This window comes from Falco cherrug, chromosome 4 (assembly GCF_023634085.1).
Source record: "Falco cherrug isolate bFalChe1 chromosome 4, bFalChe1.pri, whole genome shotgun sequence".
In the NCBI taxonomy this organism is placed as follows: domain Eukaryota; kingdom Metazoa; phylum Chordata; class Aves; order Falconiformes; family Falconidae; genus Falco; species Falco cherrug.
In genome coordinates this window covers 57,631,258-57,651,756 of record NC_073700.1, presented here as the reverse complement: position 1 = coordinate 57,651,756, position 20,499 = coordinate 57,631,258, and the positions used below count along the sequence as shown (strand labels likewise).

Sequence of the window (20,499 nt, the reverse complement as noted above, 5' to 3'; positions counted from 1 at the left end):
TCACTACATTCCACGGCAGATAACAGATCTGTGCAAGATGTGCATATTGCAGGATGACACCATGCCATGCGCAGCTGCAGATGCTTTCTAGATAGGGTTAAAGTTCTCGATCAGATCTCTGAAAAATCATTAGTTTTTAAATAGGAAGGAAATAAACTGGTTGGTTAGGTACTATGCAGGGAGCTTTTAATTAAAAGATGTTTAAAACTGATTCTCTCAGTTTTTAAACAACAAACAATGATGTTTGCTACAACTGTTGGGTTTTTGTGTGTGTTGGTTTTTGAATTTTTTTTTAGTAACACTGTATTTAAGTTCTTTCTGTGCACTGCCATAGGGGATAGATGGTAGCTCCTGACAGATTCAAACACAGCCGGCTGAGAACACTGCTAGTGATGGATGAACGATGTCTTTGTTAAATGCCCCTGTATACATAAATGATGGGCTTTCTTTATTTATTTATAAGATGTATCCAATTACACATCTCAGAGCAAATGTTCCCCGTTCAGTAGAGCACACAATATTGGCATTAAAAAGACAATCCCTGAAATCAGTGATCAATGCATTTTCCTCACTCTCTGGAGAGAGTTTGAAATAAGAGGTAAACCTAAAATTCAGCAAATTCCAGTAAATACTTTTGCGACCTAGTCCTCATCTGTAAGAAGCAGCTGAAACTCAACCAAGGAAGCCATTGCCTCTGCTCTGACCGCACGCAGAGCTGCCTCTGGAAACGCGGTGCCCTGGGTTCACCTAAGATCACTCTTCCACATGGCCGGGATGCATATGTGCCACCATATGATCCAGTATGGTGGATCAGATTCGGTTGTCAGACAGCGATGGCTGAGGTTCAATAGGCTGTTGCCTGCTGGGATGTTTTCTGGTGAGGTGAGCCACCCTCATTATTCAAAGTGGAGGAGAATGAATGAGTGTGCCCTTCATGTAACTTCAGCATAGGGTTTGGATTTTTTTTTACTGTGTATCTGTGTGTGTTAGTACTCACAAGCTGATCCAATTTAGAACTTGAGATGTCCAACCAACGTTAGCAACTTAGTATAAATTAAGTTAGTTTCTTTTATCAAGTAGGTTAGCTATATACTGAAGTAATTCTTAGTGTTTTGCTATGAATGAATCAGTCTGGATTAAGATGGGTGTGCAGATAATCAGGGTGTTAAATACTTTTAAACTTGAGAACTGTTTGCCGCCCTGGTAAATAATCTAACTCACCTACTAGTAGGGTAAATGCGTACTCGTGAGCGGTTTGTATCAATGCAAACTGTAAATGCACCCCTACTCTTCTTATGATAACTTCGTTATATCGAAGTATTTTGAATGACAGTTCTGGCATAAATTGATAACGTAGCTAAACTCTGAATCTTCTGACCTGGCAAGGAGTAAGTCTCCTGTCCAGTCCTCGATTCCAAATGCAAACGTGTTGCCTCTTACAGGGGCAGTGGAGTCAGCTAGGAGGCACAAATCAGCCCTGCCTGGCCCATTGGTTACTGTGCCAGTGAAAGCAGGTGGCAATACACACTGACGGAGCTCTGAAACCTTTGGAAAGTTGTGGAGCAGAAGCCCAGAGACAGAGCACTGGCATGCAGCTGGAGATGAGCTAAGATACGTTTGAGGTTTTCACGGGGGTGGTTGCTGTTTGGCTTGACCACTTTTATATTGTCCACCATTCTTTCCGGATGGTGATAGCCCAGCAGTTTATTAAGCCCCATCCCAGAGGCGGTGGAGAGGCAAGCGTGCCTTATTCTTTGGTTGTAGCTGCTGTGAAGTGTGGCAGACGTGTCTGTTTCTCATTCTGTCTTGCTGGCTGTCTCTGAAATGTGATGTTTTCGTGTTGGATGTGGTAGTTCTGCAAGAATTTATATTCGCAACAAGGTTTAGCAAGACAGAATTGCAACTACTAGGCAAATCATTTGGAGTTCGGTTTGGTTTCTAGGAACAGAGGCTTACTAGTTATTTTTCACTGGTTTCTGTGCTATTATGTTGTGATAATCTTGGCAGGGATCTGTCACTCTGTGCTGGAGTAATTGAAACTTGTTTTCTCTGAGGAATCACTCTGCTGTTTGTTTTATTTGTTTACTGACATTGACAGAGATCCTAATGGCTTTTAAAACCCAATTTGTGCATCACTGAATATCCTCCAAAGAGGAAAATAAAATTTAAATTTGTCAGTAAAATAGGGTCCCCCATGCAATGCTTTGTCTGGGTCTTAGACTCCACCTGAGCTCCTAGCTCTGGGTCTAGAAATGGCACGGTGGGTCACATCTTCTCTTTATTTCTAATTCTGTCTTCAGGGCTTTTGTCATTAAGACACTTGAAAGGATAAATTACAATAAGTTATTTAGGGCATCAGTATAGACCAGCTTTGCCTTGTAAAAAATAAATTATCATTAGCTTTTATTAAAAAGGAGGTTAAAATAACAAAATAATAACCACACTGAAATTCCCTTTTTGGGAGGGTATACGTGATGATATCACTTATTATTGTCATAAATCAGGGTAATTAAGTGGTTAGATTTTTTTTAATGTATGATATCAAAGTATTTATGAGTTTATTTTGTTTTAATCCTTTAAAGTAGTTCAGAGAGATAATTTGGAATACTCATGTTCATAGTGCCTTGCTGAATTGTGGTTATGCGTAGATGCATGACTTGTTACACACAAATAAATGATGAGGCATGGGAAAGACATTTTCTTTAAATACTAAAGAATGCAGGATAATTTATTTTTTTAATGCCCCCAAACTGTGGGTTCGCATTGGGTGAAGATTCAGATATTTTTTTTGATTGAAGTGACTTAGACCATCTCTAATTACCTTTCGACACACTTCCTTGTCACTCATGCATATAGGGATTGCCCAAGTTTCAGTGAACTCTTGACTGTGAACGTCACAGAGAGCTAAGTTTGGAAAATAGTGGTGATTTTTAAAGGTTATCTGTCAGTTTGTATATATACAGCTATGAGCCAAACCCATCTGACCTCAAACCAGAGCTGTAGTATAACAGCACTCTGCCTTTCTTGCTGTGTATCTGTTTTGCAAACCTCCCTGACTTTGTTAGCGCTATAATAACAATGGATCTGCAATATGCCTCTTCTAAGGAAGTGTTCTAACGTCTCTTGCGAAGGTGGGTAATTAGTCTTACCCCCTTTTTTACAGAAGTTAAATTAGAGGTAGAGAGAGAGAGAGAGCCCAGATCACCCGACTTGCACCTCCTTGTTCTCATTGCTTGGTTTGGAAGCACAAATCGTGACAATATGCACGTTCAGTCTGATCTGTGTGTTGTGTTGCATTGCAGTGCCTAGAACAAGGATCTTGGCTACGGGCGGTGCATCCCACAATAAAAAGATCTTACAGGTAAGTAGAAAATTAAATCCTTTGAACTGAACTTACAGTTACATCTTCATTTTTAGTTTGAGGTACTGAATCCAAATCCCTGCAGCTGCACAAGAAGGTGTTGGTGTGGGATTGCAAATCTGCTGCAGGTCTTCAGGGCTTTTCTTCAGGTTTGGTGTGGAAACCATTAGCCTAATGATTATTTTGTATTGAACTTTAAAGGTTTTCTGTTTTTTTTTTACACTTGACAAGTTTTATGAATGTGTATCTGAAGCACTGATGATTTCCAGGTCTCATCACTTAAATCAAATCAATCAGCAAAGAAATCTAGAAGAGACTTGATACAACACCTGAGATTTTTGTAGGTTTTGCCATTCAGATCAAAGACCATGAATTTAAACTGGAGAGGGATTATGTGGTGTTGAACACCTAGAAAACCCTCATGCAAACCCCCAAACCCTTGCCCTTGTTGTTCTGAGTATCTGTTACTTATTAGCATTGTGTCATATACTGGGGGGAGGCTATGCTTCTGTACAGCCTGTCCTCCCTCTTCACACCTTACTCTGCTGCTGCTGTTGCTGCGCATCCAGCCCTGGTTAAGATCCTTCGTCCATCTTCTCAAGAACAGAGTACCGTGTGCTCCCTCTTTCTGCTTGCTGAGATTTGGCAAGCCTTGCTTGTGAATGGTGAGAGGTCCCTCAGCTGGCTCCTGCTAGCACAGAACTAGACATCTGGATTGGGATTCTTCTCACCCGAATCCAGTCACCTGCGATGTGACATCTGTGTGCGAGCTGTCAGTCCTGAGATCCTGTCAGTTACAGTGCAAAGGAAACTGGATGGTGTTTTAACTGAGCAAATGTAGACATCTCCCTGGGAGCGAGCCTGAGAGCTTCCTGTACTCCACTGACAGCTTTGACAAGCTCCCCTTTGACTAGGGGCTCCGACACTGAGCCTGGAGGTAGACATTTACACCAAAAGGCACCTGGTTTAGTCTGGGGCTAAGTCCCGGCACTGAAGTTAGTCAACACAGGGCGAATTTTTTTTCTGGAGATGCCAATCCCTTTCCATCAGCTGCGGTGTCTAGAGGCCAGCCTCAACTATGCACCATACTCTTTGACAATTGCAGTCAAAAAAGGTTTTCTGCTCTGCGAAACCTGAGCTAGATAAACAGAGGTTGAAGAGCAAAGAGCAGAAAGCTGTCTTTCTCCTAAGGCATCTAAGCCACATGTTTGTATAACCATTGGTTGTGTAGCTGATTGGGACACAGCAAATCTGGCATGTTTTGCCTGCAGATGTCACTTCTTTTCATCTACTTTGGTTATTTTGCTTAGGAACCTGACGTTGGAAAATTAGCTGATAGGTTAATTGCTTAAAACATTGGTCCCCACTGGAGTAATTCTACTAAGAATATGTCAGGAAGGAGATTGGATTAATAGATGAGTTTGTTTTTAAAGCTGTATTTCCAGTTTAGGTGCCAGGAGGATCTCTTTGCTGTGGAATGAAGGCAGAGAACTGAATATTCTTATAACATGCAATTCTGCAACATACACAGCTGAAAAATCGTGGGGATGGGAGAGTGGTAGTTGTGGTGCTTGCTCTTCACGTGTAACTACAGCTGCTTTTAAAACTCATTAAAAGTGTCTTAAAATAATATGATCAATACAGTGTCATCCACTTAATTCAATCACTGGTTAATTGGATCCTTCTTTTTAATTTAATCAAAACCTCAGAAGCCATATCAGTTGCATGAGGAATAACAACTTCCATCCTTATCATGGTCAATTTTGGATAATTTGTTCCAGGGCTACAAAAGACTATCACTTAATTAATCAACATTCAGTAACTCCTATATTTTACACTGCAAAGGAGGCAACTTAGGAATATCTGTTGAAAAAAAATATAGTAGGGTAGCTTTCTCCACAGTTCTGGGAAGCTTTTTATAACATATGTGGTGCTTGATTAATGACCACATGAAACATGGTGAAATATTTTTAACAGTAAAACCTGTAACAGTTCCTTGTAAAATTATTCATGAGAGATTCTACAGTTTCAAATGACTTAATATATGAACTTTGAATAATTTTGATTTTATAATCATGTGGCACAAAAGGTAGTTATTTGTAGTGTTACAGTACTTATTAGCATTCAGAGTAGAGTAGAACAGCATTGTATAAGTCTCTGCAGAGATGCAAAAAAAAAAAAAAAGACAAAAAAAAGACTTGCATTTTCCAAAGGAATGTACAATTCCAGCTCAAGACAAGAAATACCTGTTAGGGATGAGATGAAGCAGCAGATGGGGAATGTGCTGAAACAATATGGTAGTATTGGCTGGCAGGATGGACAGTGGAATGAGCGCTCTGTGACCTTACTACTTCCAGAGGACTTTTCAATAGATACCATGATAAATTTTCCATTTACCCTCTGGCATTGAAGCTCATGTTTTGCTCAATGCTTTCTTGCAAGCAAAGTTAGGCAATACTGACTTGGCTATCATGCCAGAAGAGAATATTTTAAGTTTGTAAGCTCAGGCTTTCATTGTATTCTAGTTAGCAACCAGCTACTTTTTGTATGAAAAATGTATGATTTTTGTATGAAAAATGGTGATTTTCAAAGGTTTTGATTTGCAGATTCCCCACAAACTTTCAGAGAAGGACACAAAATATTTCAGAAATGTCATATACAGTTTTCTTCTATAGCATATATGAATTTAATTACTTAGTCATCTTTTATGAAGCCCTGGGGCCCATGATTAGTAGGGCTGCAAATTCCTGGATCAGGGTTGCAGATCACTAATCCAAATGGTTTGGATTCCTGGAAACTCTGGCCTTACTTTAGACTTGGTTGTGTGGGTGTAAATCGGGTGATAACACTGTTCCCTTTGGCAAAAGTAATAAAACCAGCACAAGTTAGATCTGAATTGTTACCTGCTGCTTGCGTTGCTCAGCCTGAGGGGCATCTGTAGTCCTAGAGGTGATGAAACCAAATGGAAAGAGTTTGTTAACAATGTTTTTGGAAAAAAGTTATTGAACCTCCCGTGTCTCTATCCAAATATGTCTTCATTTTTCCCCTTCTATATCCATTTTCCTAAACATACGCTGTGAGGAAGAACACATGTACTTGTTGAATGGAAGCTGCCTGGTGTTGATTTCAATGCAGAATAATGTGTGGTTGAATAACTTTAGTATCTGTTGGATACCCTAACAAATTCTTTGCCTGTAAGATTTTCTTCGAATTGCTCAAGCCAAGGTGAGAAGAGTCTTGGTATATCTTCATACCTAAGGATCCCTCCAATACAGGAAAATTCCTGGTAAATTTAGAAACTGTAACCAGTTCCTGTGTCATTCTTGCTGCTAACCCTAATATCATAGAAATGGTGGAGGTGAAGACAGGCTTAGCAGGCCTTCATACTGCTGGAGCTTTTATTTTATCAAAGTTGAGAACTGAGGAGCCATGACTGGTTCCTCTCGCTCCTCCTTTTCCCACTTGGCTCAGCCCTAAACGCAATGGAAGAATACAGGCACCAGTGGTGGGCTCCTGAGCAGATCTCCTTGCCCTGGTTTAATCCTTTGGCATGGGCTGATTGTGTGGGCTTACGAGGGAGATGATGCTTGAACCTGGACTTCTCTGAATTTGAAATAAAGAGATGTGGAGAGAAATGGGACTTTGTTTACTGGCTGCGGTTACATCTGTAGCTCAGATTTACAAATACCCTGTTGTGTGACAAGCTCAGGACTCGTTGTTGCCTGCAGTGCTTCTTCCTGTGGGAACCCAAATGTTTGGCTGGGGTGTATGGTAGCTATTTGTTTTCCTAAGCAGAGATAGGGGATTGCTTACCCCTGGTATTTCATGGACATGCATAACCAATGCTTTGATACTTCTTAGGTCCTGTCTGATGTGTTCAACGCACCGGTGTACACTATTGATACGGCCAACTCTGCTTGTTTGGGAAGTGCTTACAGAGCAATTCAAGGTAAGACTGTAAGGAGATATTTCTGAGCGGCCTGGGCATTTAATTTCACTTGGTTAATACTTGGGATTAACATTACTGAAAATGAGGGGAGAATAAAGCTGTGTGGATCTGACTGGAAGGTCACTCAGGTCAAAGAGGGTTTTCTGCTCTTAGTGTGCTTGGATCAGGCCCAAGAATAACATTTACATCAGAATTCAAGTCTGGTGGCGGCTTCTCAGCCAAGCGATAGGGCCTGGAACCTGTTGGTACTGACAGGGGAAAGTCTAAGGGCCTGGAACCTGTTGGTACTGACAGGGGAAAGTTCTAAGGGCCTCGAACCTGTTGGTACTGACAGGGGAAAGTTCTAAGGGCCTCGAACCTGTTGGTACTGACAGGGGAAAGTTCTAAGGGCCTCGAACCTGTTGGTACTGACAGGGGAAAGTTCTAAGGGCCTCGAACCTGTTGGTACTGACAGGGGAAAGTTCTAAGGGCCTCGAACCTGTTGGTACTGACAGGGGAAAGTTCTAAGGGCCTCGAACCTGTTGGTACTGACAGGGGAAAGTTCTAAGGGCCTCGAACCTGTTGGTACTGACAGGGGAAAGTTCTAAGGGCCTCGAACCTGTTGGTACTGACAGGGGAAAGTTCTAAGGGCCTCGAACCTGTTGGTACTGACAGGGGAAAGTTCTAAGGGCCTCGAACCTGTTGGTACTGACAGGGGAAAGTTCTAAGGGCCTCGAACCTGTTGGTACTGACAGGGGAAAGTTCTAAGGGCCTCGAACCTGTTGGTACTGACAGGGGAAAGTTCTAAGGGCCTCGAACCTGTTGGTACTGACAGGGGAAAGTTCTAAGGGCCTCGAACCTGTTGGTACTGACAGGGGAAAGTTCTAAGGGCCTCGAACCTGTTGGTACTGACAGGGGAAAGTTCTAAGGGCCTCGAACCTGTTGGTACTGACAGGGGAAAGTCTAGGACCTTAATGTGTTGAGTCGCTACTCCACGTGCTGCTCTTGGGAGAATACAGCCAAGTGAAGGTGCTGGTGTAGCCTGCTGCCTGAGTTTGGGGGGCAGGCTGTGAACTGAATTGCTGAAATGGCCAAACCAAGCAAAAGATAAATCCTAGCAAAGAAGATCAGAGAGATCAGGGACAACAGGACCAGTAATATCACTGGCCAAATGAACGTCACTAAATCTATATGTATCTTCCAGCTTTCAAATGTCAAGACGAAGGATATGCAAGGTGTCCTGGGCTCCATGCATTTTCTCTTATAAAAGCATGAATCTTGGGATACTCTTAGGTTGACCAGTCATTTTGCTTGCTGTACTACATCACTCACTGTAATGTAACAGTCTGAGTCCCTGATTTAAAGTGTTAGTTGATTTAAATCTATTAATACATGCAGGTGTATGTTAAAGGTGGGCCATCAGCCATTTAAGAGTTGAATCCCAAGCAGGAAATTTTATTAATGTGGTTTAAAACAATTTCTACTGTCTTACAGCTAAACAAATCAAGGCATGTGTGTCAAATTCTGAAGTCCTTATTTATGCCAATTTTTCTTAGCCTCAGTTTTTCTGATTAGAAGCTTTAGGATTTGGACCTTAAGATTTGTAAGTTCTGTACATGTTCATGTAGGATCATGGGATTGCAACAAGCATGGAAAAGATAACATCAGTCATCAGAAGAAATCAGCCAGGTTTTAATTTTAGAAGCAAATTCTGCTGTCACATTATAGCATCTGAAGACTGCATGCTCTCTTGCATTTGAAAACAGCACAGAAAACTGCACAGTTTTATTACTGACAAAACTTGAGTTGATGTGTTCAATGCACGCAGCATGTGCTCCTTTTTATTTCCAGAAAAGACGCAAGGGTTCTGTCAGGCAAAGTACGCTCTTGCAGGGCAGTGGAAACAGTGCCGTTAGATTAACAGTATGTTTGAAGCCACGATGTGACCATTTTTCCACCTTGGGGACCAAGTTTCCAAACTGTTTTCCTCTGCACTCAACCTTTGCCTACTGCTTCAGAACCACTAGAAACTTCCCAGTGCCTAACGCTGCAGGCAAATTCCTTGTCCGTGAACGTATGTGAAACGTGGAGCTGTCCTTAAAGTTTGTGCAGATATTCTGTTTGTGTGGAAGATGTGTATTCTGGCTGCCAGTTTGGCATATGAAGTCTCGAGGCTTGGTTGACAGAGCCTTTGAGGGAAGATTTCAGATGCCATGTTGATGGAGGGACTCCTCAGCTCAGGTGCGCTGGCAGCCAAGCCCCAGGGGCTTGCTGTTTGTGTTTCTAAATGGCATGTCTGATTGATGCTTTCAGCTGACTCACTCTTGGCCAGGCAAAGGAATTGAGTAAAAGTGAAGACTTGGTAATATAAATGAAATATTGATGGCAAAGTCTTTGTAATAATGTTACAATGTACACCTGCAAGTAGGGTGTTCTGCAGTTAGCCTGGGGTTCTTAGAAGGTGTACAAGGAGCTCCTGAAATGCTGTGATTCACTTGCAAAGCAAGATGGTGTAGTAGCAGAACTCTGTTATTATTCTGCTTCTTTATATATAAATGTATTTAAGAATTTGTTGCATATTTTCTTGACAGGGTTTTCACTTCTCTTCCCTTTTTTTAGTCACATTTTGTCCTTGAATCCCTTGCTTACACATATTTTCACTGGTGTTTACTGTATTGTAACCATAAATAATTACTGATATTGTTGAGTAGCATTCCTGCGGCTTACCTATTCTCCAGGGTACGAATTGAGTGATTGGCAAAAACTCAATCACAGAGTCCCCACTTCCCGGGCTAGCGCATAGGAATGTAAGATCTTCTGCCATTTATCCTTCAATCCTGAATGCTGACCTGACCAGGGAAGATCAATATAATGTATTAATTTGCCAGGGAGTCAAGACACATCCCTCACGTGCTTTTTTCATTGATCAGGATTGTGATTCTCATTGCAGGGCTTGTAGCTGAGACGAATGTGTCCTTGGCTGATGTCGTGAAATTAGCACCGGAGCCTAGATTGGCTGTTACACCAACTGCTGGGTCTGAGGAGGTGAGCAAGCTTGGGAATACCATTTTTCTTTTCATTTCCTGCCTGCTTCAAAAAGTAGTGCTTTACTAATTCTTCTAGTAAAATAGATTAATTTAAGAAACACTGGGTTGCACGATTCTTACTCCTCATTGTAAAGATAGATTTTATTTTGCGAGATCTTCGGTGTTGTATTGCTGCAGTAATCTGATCGCTGCATCCAGGTCTGTGAGAGTGATTTTTCCTAATTGGGTGTGATCCCAGAACAAAATCTATTCCTTAAGGGACAGAAAAAGTTACAAAACAGGTTGAATTTAAATACAGGTCAGTCAGGTTGTAACTGTTAATATTGACAAAATAGTCTTGACTTGTTTGCAGGAAGCAGCATGGAAAAAGGCATGGTGATGGTGCTTTCTGGCCTCTTGGAAAACGTCCCTAAAAATCCTTCCTTTCTTATCTTAAACAGTGGTCAGCAATTGTGTGTCTTCACTTGTAGCTCCCAGTCGGAAAGCGTGCCAACTGGGAAGATTCAGTAGGTACAGGTCTTAGGTGCCATGCCCATGCTGGGAATTTCAGTGCATCTGAAGGTGGAAGTTTTGCTTTGTGGGGCTGTACAGATAAAGCAAAATAAATAGTCGTTGTTGCACACTGTTTGGTTCCAGCCCCTGTAAAAGCAAGGAAGGAATTGTCTCAGGCTCTCCCGTGCAGTCCTGTACCTCTTGCTATAAGGTACCACAGGCCTTAGATTACAATAATTTATGAAATATAATGTTCAGTAATAAATAAAAAATACAATATAGCAAGATTCCTAGAGAACACAAGTTTAAGTAACCAAAGGTGAATCTGTCTTAAGCTGTGCAGAAACTTCTTTTACACCAACACAGCCTTACACTCTCCATTTATGAGATTTGAATGTGCCCTAACTACAGGCAAGAAGGTTTTAAGGCTTTTATTTAAACTGGGAAATTAATGATCTGCCAAAACTACTAACTCCCAGCTACATGTGTAGTGGAGCACCAGATATCATCATGAGTAATAATAGAAATGATCATGCTGCATTGTGCCTGCCAGCGTATTATTTAATTATTAACTGAGATGGAGGAGCTCAGTAATCGAATAGAAGTCCCCTTCAGAAATATTAAGACATTGAATAATTTAAACTTGATTGATCTGATCTCATTTACTCAACCTTCCCCCCTCATTTGAAAAGATAAAATAATTAACAGCAATGGCCTGTGTCATCTGTGTTGCAGCTGAAGCCATCTGCAGGGAATACACTTCAGGAGCACATCCCTGGCGTCTGATTCAACCTCACGTTGCTGCCCTGTTCCCCCCAAAAATGCTGGCTGCTGAAAAGCTGCCAGGCTGGCTTGTGTGGAGGTGGAGAGTGCTCAGAGACCTGCTTTTGACCCCCCTGGTGCTGCTTCAGCTATAAAACTCAAGGGCAGGGAATACAGCTGTCACTCACAGGGGCCTTTGCAAGAGCAGCAAGCACCTTGTACCCCTGCAGGGACCAAGCTAACCTAACTGGAAACGTTGGTGGGGAATTCATTTACCTCTTTCTATTTTACCGTCTGCATAAAATGGCCTGGAAGCTAGAAGAGTTAATTATCTCTCTCTCTATACTTTTCTTCTCCTTTTCCACTTGGTTAGACCTGGCTCTCATAGCACATCTTTTTATTGGTTTTAAATGATGTACAGCAGTGAATTATTGCCCCAGTAGACAGGAGTGGATGATAGAGAAGGTAGTGGCCAAACAGCATGAGAAGGAATAACCGTTCCTGCACTTTAGCTTAGCTTGTCAGCTTCATTCCATTAAAAGCAGGTTCTTGCAATTATGTATTCTACACCAATTTTTTTTACTTCCTGTCTTATAATTTTGCAGTTGATGGTGGATTCCCTGGCTAGTTTCATGGCTGTGAAACTGCAGAAAGCCAGAGGGGCCTGTCAGTAATACAGTGTGTTAGCATGAACAGTGCAGTAAAAATTCATAATGTGATGAGTCAGTTTGATTCTGTTTTTTACAGAGCTGCGTCTCCCTGTCCATCCGATTTCATTCTGTTGAGGTTAGAGCCTTTCACTTAAATGATGGTTCTTTTTATAAACTTCAAAGTCATCCTGAGGTTAAGTTCTGTCTTGCTGAGAAGCTCTTCTGAAAGAATCTGGCTAACCAATGTGAAATTTCCCGGACCACTTCCCTACATGTTTTGGACGGCTACAACTAAATCTTGGCAAGGTGGAGAAAAAACAGGTCATAACACAGCAATCTGCTCTGGTTTCATCCTTTCTTCCTGGTATAGGTCAGAGACAATATGTCTTAGATCATCGGAGAGAGGAAAAGCTCCTATAGATAAAGGTCAAATGCGACAGTTTGATGTAGCTTCCTCTTCATTGCCAAGGCTTATGCACGCAGGTAGGGGTTTCCAGGAACCAAAAATGCAAAAAGTGTTTCTTTGACTGCTGAGGGCTCATTTTTGATAATGGATTTGATTTCACAAAGGAAGAACAGGGCACACAAAACAGCTCTTCTGGTTCAATTAAACTGATGGGCTGGTAAAATAGAATAAAGTCATAAGATGGGGAACATAGAGCTTGTGATGGGTGATGAATTAGTAGTCAGTAAAGTCCCATAAGTTCCAACTTGTCTGGCAAAAATGTGACTTTTATCCTGCAGCAGACTGTCCTGCCTTGCAGAGACCATTTCAAAGACAATAAATCCCTCTGTGGGGCTATGACCCTAACTAAGTTCCGTAGCTGAACCTGATTTCACAGTATATTTGTAGGGTGTAGGGGCTCACTTGAGCTTGTTTCTAATTGTGCCGATGCCCAAACAGGTCATAAAGTATTCTGGTGGCAACCACTGTGGGGGTAGTCTTTGGTCACTTGCTCAACCAAGGCTAGCCAAATTCAGTCATCTGTGGGTTAAGCTGATGAATCCTTCTTCCCTATTTTCAGAATAGCAAAAATTAGAGAGTCATCTCACCTCTTAGGAGCTTCCTCTCCACCCTGGGGAGGAAGATGAATCAGAACCACTAAGCATGACAGAAATAACCAGGAGATGCTAGAGCATCAAATATATGTTAACAGACAGAAGGAATCTATTATTCCAGCATTAGAATTCAGATCCATTTTAGTAATCTATTAAAACAGAGATGGTTGGCTAGTTGGTTAATTAAGCAAAAACGTGTAAGAGAGAACATGATTATCTGGAGTTGATCACTTGCGTTTATATAAGCTGCATGTCTGTGACATAGTGTCAGATTTATTGTGATACTGTCCTGTATGGTTTTGTAGGGAGAAGGCATAGTGCAGTTCACTACCTCTGGATGTGTAATTTTTGATTGCATTATTGACTCTACTGAGATGTATTAATCCTGCAAAAATTCAAGAAGGGAAAACATAGACCTAACAGATTTTCTTGACTTTGGTGAATTGCCTTGTAAGTAGGTAGATTTATAGAAGTGACCCTATTACCCAGGAAGGTTATAACGACCTATTCATTGATTTAAAATAATTATATTTTTGATGAGTTAGATTTTGGAGGGGGGAGGTTGTTTCCTAGAATTGGTTTAGGTTGATAATTTAGTGCAAAGTAGGTAATAATAATACAAGCACAAAAATATAATAGGTATCGATGGGAGTTTGATTAAGGTAATTTTGTAGCCAATAAATTTTTTTAACCTATTAAACTGATTAAGATAGGCTTGCAGAATGCATATTTGAAGTAAATAAAGTAACTGTTTGAGGTGTGGTTCCTTGGAGGGTTCTTCAGAGTATTTCAGGACACTGCCATAATCTTTCTGCTTTAGGAGTATTCTTTCTGTGTTATGAAAGGTAAACTACTGCTATGATTTAAAAATAAAATGTGTAATTCTTGATTTCTTAAGCAAATCTCTTTGAGTAATTTGAGTTTGGTTGGGAAAAAAAAAGGAACCAATCAAAAGTAGCAAGTGTTTCTGAGAGACTGATTAATTTTAATCTATTCAGGGTAGATTAAATGTACTCGGGTAGATTAAAATTAGGTAATCATCAGCATCATCTCTGTAATTTGTAAATTTTGAATTGCTTCAATCATTGGCTAACATAACAATGCAGGAGACAGAAGGATCTATGTGGATTGTCACTTGTAGTAATAATTTGGAGCTGGCTTTGCTTTTAGAGGGTGGCAGGGACAGTGTAAACTGTAGAAGCCCTGTTGAGTTCATAGGCTGGTACTATGGTGAGATATAGTATGAGGATGACATACTTGATTTGGACTAGAGCACAAGGTAACATTTACTTGAGTAAATTTTCCAGGGAGGGCAAGTTAATTTATTCTCTGTTATAATGCAATATTTATCATTAGCATCTTCTTAGTTATTTGTGGGACTGTCGGAGTGTGGCCAGATTGTCCCAGGAGAGAAGTTTAGGGTTTGTAAATGAAGCCATCAGACAACTGCTGATGTTGTGGTGTAAGCTATAGAGATAAGCAGGAGAAAAGGCCATAATATAGCAAGGACAATTAAATTATGGACAATAATAAGGTTCATGTTGTGATACTTGTAATTGCTTTTGTTAAATATCATGGTTTGATATATTAGGTTTGAGGCTATGACAGGGAGAGAATTTATGTTCTTGAGTTTTTATGCATCACTGAGAGTTCTTTATTCCCTTTGGACCTCAATTATAAAAATAAATCTATATAATTGCCTTAGGAAAAAGACTCCTGGAATCACTTAGGAGGAGTTGCCTGAGGGTCTGCGGAGGCAGTTCAGTCGTGGCAGATGTGGAGAGGCATCTTTCACAGACCCATCTATGTGTGTGCTCAGGCCATGCTCTTGGTCAGTGCAGTTTGGCTTTTCTTCTCCATACTTCATGGGAGCTGCACTGCTTTGGCCCCAAACTTCAGCTGGTGTCGAGCTGGCATGTAAAATACTGCTCATGAAAAGCTTGTAGTACTGCTGCGCTTATCAGCCATGATGTACTAGTGGTATTACAGCCCAATTCCCTAAGGAAGAAGAATTTAAGACTTTGGCTTAGCCCTCTGAACTGTGCTACTTTTTACCCCATCTGAACGGGAATAGAGTACAAGGAATAGTCTTAATTTTTTGTTTGCATTTTCTTCAGATGGTCCATAATGCAGCATTCATTTACTGTAATGGCTGAGAAGGTTATTGCAAATGCCTGAATTTTCTCAATTAGCAAGCTAAGTGCTTAAGCCCAATAAACAGGAGAAAAAACTCTATCAGTAAACGTGGCTGTTCATTTATTTTGGTACATTTTAATTTAGAGTGATTTATTAACAGTAATACTTCCCAGCCTTCTAGTAAAAGGGCTGTTGTGTATTTTGTAAAAATACTGCTGGGTAATATGGAGCCTGCTTTCTCAGTGCCTGAGCCCACTTACTGATGCAGCTCTGCTGTGCTGAATCTTTTCTGCGAAGCATTTAGGGTTTATCAAATTTACAGAATAGCAAAGTAAGAAATAGCGAGGCTTGATTATAGATCCTTCAGTGAATAAAGGAGCTGCTTTTGTTTTGACATACTGATAGTCCCAGTATAGCCATAGCTGCCTGCTCAATATTTTGTTTACTCTGATGTGCATATTTAGCAGAAATGGGAGCAATAATATTCTTTGGGTACATGAAAAGAATATATATGTGTACTTCACTGACCCCCCAAGGCCCTCAAGCAGTTAAACATACCATGCTGAATCATGTGGTATTTCATAGTAGTGGTGCGTTTTGTTTCCTAACCCCATAAATCTGTATAAAACTCCGTGGATCTCAGTATCACTCACCGTCCTGTGGAAAAGAGGAGTTGGGGCACATACATGTTAAATGACTTGGCCAGGGTCACTCAACGAGTCTGTGGCAGAGGTAGGAGCGAGCAGGTTTCTCTGTTGTAGTCAGTGACAGACACTGTAAGACTCAGTCACTGTGAGATGAGTTTAAAAACTGTCCAGGTGATGCCTTGGCAAGCGAACAGTGCCTCTTCCCATTTGCTGTAGATGCGCCTTCTATTCTTCCCCTTCATATACTTAATCTGTTGTACAAATGTCCTTTAACTTCTGTAATATCTGGCTGGTAAAAGGGAGGAGCTGATCAAAACAGGCTGCTTCTGCAGAATTTGTCCATTAAGTCACTCTCACCTTGCCATTGTGGAAGGTGGAAGTGGAAATGAAAGAAATAAATCCCGGTTTCACTGGTCAAACTGAAACTATCATTCAGGAAGAGGGAAACACAGAAACTGGCTATTTTGCTGTCAATTGAAACAAACCACTAAAATGCTAATTTTTATTTTCTAGATGAGAAAACTGTGATTATTTTTTTTTCTTCCACTGAGAAGCTGTGAATATTACAGACACTGAGGCTACTGCAGACTATACATAAAACCGTGGAAGAGTAACCCTGTCTTTTCCTATGGTCTCATAGTTTATGCTTGAAACGTTTTCCTCCTGACTTTATCATGCATATACATATACAGTTATTGGCTGTGGATCTTACCCAGAAAAGGATAAAATGCATTTAAATGCTGGATCTCGCTTATTGATGAGAGCAGTTTACTGGGTATGATTCATTGAGGCTTTATAACCTCTCTGAACCTGGAGCCAGGAGCGAGACTGCTCTGATTATGAATAACATCAGTGCAGAGGGCTTGTAGACTAGACTGGCAGCCCCTAGGATTCATTGTGGCAGTGATATGACCTCAATGGCATCCTCCTAAAGACTGCTCGAGCCTGTACCAGACCCCACACTGGCTCCTGGCCGTCCCTTCCTTGTGCTGGAGCCAGCAAATGAGTGAAGCTGTCCTGGTATGGCTTGTCAAACTCCTGATAGATGGACAGTTAAAAGCAGAAAGAGGAGGTAATGAAGAAGGGGTATCTCCAAGATCTAGATGAAGTACAGCTTTGGGTTGGAGCTATCAGTAAGGCTAGGGTCTGTTCAGGTTTTCTGTGATGTAACCTGGTCACATACAAGCAGCTCATCTTCTCTGATACATCCTGTGATGAATTTAAAGGGAGGAGGGAAAAAGAAAAGGTAACGTGAAACGAATCTCAACGTGGATCTCGCCCATATCCAAAAGCAGAGGGCATGTTTGCATCTGGGGTTTTGAATACATTTGAGTCTTGATTCTTCTTTTTATGGTTGTAACAATTCTGGATCTAAAAACTCCTGGGGAATTCTAGCTAGGCAAATACAAAAAAGCTACCCAGATACTCGGTATAGTTGTGAAAAGAAGTGGGGTCCCCATTTTTCCCCCTGGGCCGGGGCTCAGGGAGTGAGGAGCCTGGCCATGGAGGAGATTGTATGTGGGAAGAGTCGTGGCTGTGAACGATGTGAAGGAGAGAAGAAGCTTGAATAGATACAGGAGTATGAGAGGGGCGGGAGAGGGAGTGTGAAGTGTATTTTAGAAGGCCCTGGTCAGCATATTGGCCAAGGAGGACCTTTCTGGCAGTGGTTGGACTGTGCTGGAGGGTGGCAGCATGCTTATTAACAAGGCAGAGGAGGAGGGACAGAGGCAGTGATCCGTCCGGGGGTAGTGGGGGGGAGGCAAGGACGGGAGTTCTGCCTGGGTGATTAGGACAGCGATTACCAAGGGGGCATGTCAGACTGGGAGAGGTGACTTTAGCTGAGCTGCTTCCTCTGGAAGAAATGACTTCTGCTTACAGCCACAATTAAGAACAACCTGTGCACATCATAAAATTAAGCTGTGAAGGAGATGGTAAAAGAGGCTGTGACATTTGAAAAGGAAGACTGCAGCATTTTCTTGAGCAATTTGGGGGAAAAAAACCCCCAAATCTTCAGGTCTGAAGATGTTTTTAACTGCAGCATGTTGTAAAAATCTAATTTTTCAACCTAGACATACTTATTTCTGTTTCCTTTTTAGCTCTATCGTCCACTTCTGAAAAGATATGCTGAGCTTGAACAGAAGGTTATCTGCAACCCAACCTCTTCTTGTCTTGTGAAATAGAAGCAAACAAAATTTATAAGTCAGCTGAAGAGTGGACTCCCAAGAAGAAGATCAGAAAAGATTTGCTCAGATTTTACTGGAGTTGTTTAAATCATTTCGTTCCTCTTTGTAGACAAATAATTTTTAAATGTCTGTGTTTGGGTGTGCTGGTGGAAAAAATTACGTTGCGATTGAAAACCTGATTTACAAAAAAAGCATCATATTGCTCTGTGTGTTTGTGACTTCAGTTTTTCTTAGGTACTTTTCAGATTGTGCTTGCTGTTTTGGAATAGCTGCGTGACAAAGTCGAGTCCCTTGTATATATGAGTCACTTTACCCATCTCTGTCAGCTTTGATGCCATGTGTTTAGCATGCCGACCTCTGCATACTTATCTAGGACAGTATCTTAATTCTGCAACTTCTCCAGCTTAGATCTTTTGAGACTATCTTTCTGTACATCTGTAACTTGTCGATGTTTATATCTTTGACTACATGAAACCAACAGAAAGCATAAGCACACTGACTTAATCCCATCTTTCTTTAATATGTGAGAGATTTGTGGTGTGAAGGCTGATTAAAGTCTTTAAAGGCTCCCTGGGATCTTCAGAGAAGGGGAATTCTTGGTACATGACACTATGGAAAGTCTGTTGTGTGATAAAACATGATGGGGTTGGATTTTATAAATTATGGAAAGCGCAGAGGCCTACATGGATACAGACACCATTGCACAATGTGTTACTTGACATCGGTTTGTAAAAAAGAAAATAAGGGAACTAAAGTTGGAAGTCTCACATGCTTCCTTTCTGTTTCAAAAAGTAGTCAGTTCATCTGCTCACCAGTTTGGCGTTATTCTGTTTTCCTTTCCTCCTTCAGGTGTCATGGCCATGAAATTCTTTGTGCTGAGTGCGACTGCAGAAGTAGGGCTCTGCTCGCAGCAGGGCATGAAGGTTACTGATTTTTTTCTTTATACCACCACTATCCCATTTCTTTCTTGGAAACAGAGCAGAACAGGTGACTGTCTTGCTCTGTTGCTGCTCTTTCACTTCAAGTATTTTATTCCAGATTAAGTAGGCTCTAGCTGAGAAAATCTTAAGTGAAAATACAAGCCAGGAGATCTTTGTACGGAGTTGTGTGGAAGTTGCAGATTTTGAATGAACATCTTACATCACCCTGTGCAAGTGGGAACACTTTACTGCACCATTCTGCAGTGCTGATATCTTTCCCTTAGGCTAAAATTTCTTCTGGGAATAAAGCCTTTCTTCCCTTCTTGCAGAAGTGGTAGTGTGCCCAGGGAGTAAGCCAGGGAATTGTAGGGAGACAAGGATCCCTTTATTGAGTATTTGAGAGCTGGATTATGTCCCTGCTGGAGCTGGGTGATTCACACTACAGTGGCACAGGACCACTCTCCCTGTCCCTGCTGTATCCCTGCGGTGAGGGTGGGAACCCCTTGCCATGGCTTGCCTCTGGAGTGGCAGGGGAGTAGGCACGTTCCTCCTCTGCTCTCCCTTTTATATTTAAGTGCTTCATCTGCGAGTACGAACAGTCCCTTTTTTTTTGTTCAGAAGTGAATAATTATAACTTTTCTTGATATTAGCATGATTACTCAGGAAGGTCAAGAATTACATATCTGAGTTTCTAAAGCAGGCTTCGTTTAAGCAATTGCTTTAAAAGGTGGCATTACAAATACACATCTATCTCTTTTATGTGCTTATTATTCTGGGTCCAAAGGTACAGCGCTAAAACATATAATACTTCTCGCAGGCCTCCGTCGTCAGCAGTTGCTTTGTCATTGAGTAAGGCTGTAAAGAGGTACAGAAGGATTCATTAATGCAAGTTAAACAATGCCACTAGTTTAAGCAGCATTGCCATCATCATTAGTCTTTGTTCTGCCTGGTGACTGGTTTGACATCAAGGTTAACCACACAGGGATGGGATCGAGAGAGGTGTTTTAACTTTCTGCAGTTTTGGTGACAATTTCTTGAGTAGCTCATTCGGCTTAATCAGAGTGGGAAGGCTGATGTGTCTTACAGCTTTGTGGCTTTATTTGCCTGCGAAATGGCAGGATCAGGGTCAATTTCTTACTCAGCTGAAGAAAGTTATAGCTTTCGTTTCCCAGCTCACAGCACATGTGAGAATGTTTCTAGATAATATATTGGCTCCAAAGAAAGTGTTATGTGGTGCTAGTAGGATATAGTCTAGATGGTTTAACTACTTTCTGGGCCAGAGCTCTTCTCTGGGTAGGGAGAAGGAAAGACTTC

General features: G+C 41.3%; 1 protein-coding gene across 3 annotated transcripts in view; it reads left to right on the top strand.

The window, feature by feature from the left end:
* Nucleotides 1-18,472, top strand: part of XYLB (xylulokinase) — an 85,073-nt gene extending 66,601 nt beyond the window's left edge. For all 3 annotated transcript variants that reach the window (XM_055707920.1, XM_055707919.1, XM_055707921.1), the window contains 4 exons: nucleotides 3,303-3,361; nucleotides 7,223-7,310; nucleotides 10,240-10,334; nucleotides 18,179-18,472. In XM_055707920.1, the coding sequence (XP_055563895.1) occupies nucleotides 3,303-3,361; nucleotides 7,223-7,310; nucleotides 10,240-10,334; nucleotides 18,179-18,262 (326 nt within the window). In that variant the 3' untranslated portion in view covers nucleotides 18,263-18,472. The remainder of the gene's footprint in view (nucleotides 1-3,302; nucleotides 3,362-7,222; nucleotides 7,311-10,239; nucleotides 10,335-18,178) is intronic.
* Nucleotides 18,473-20,499: the final 2,027 nt, after the last annotated feature.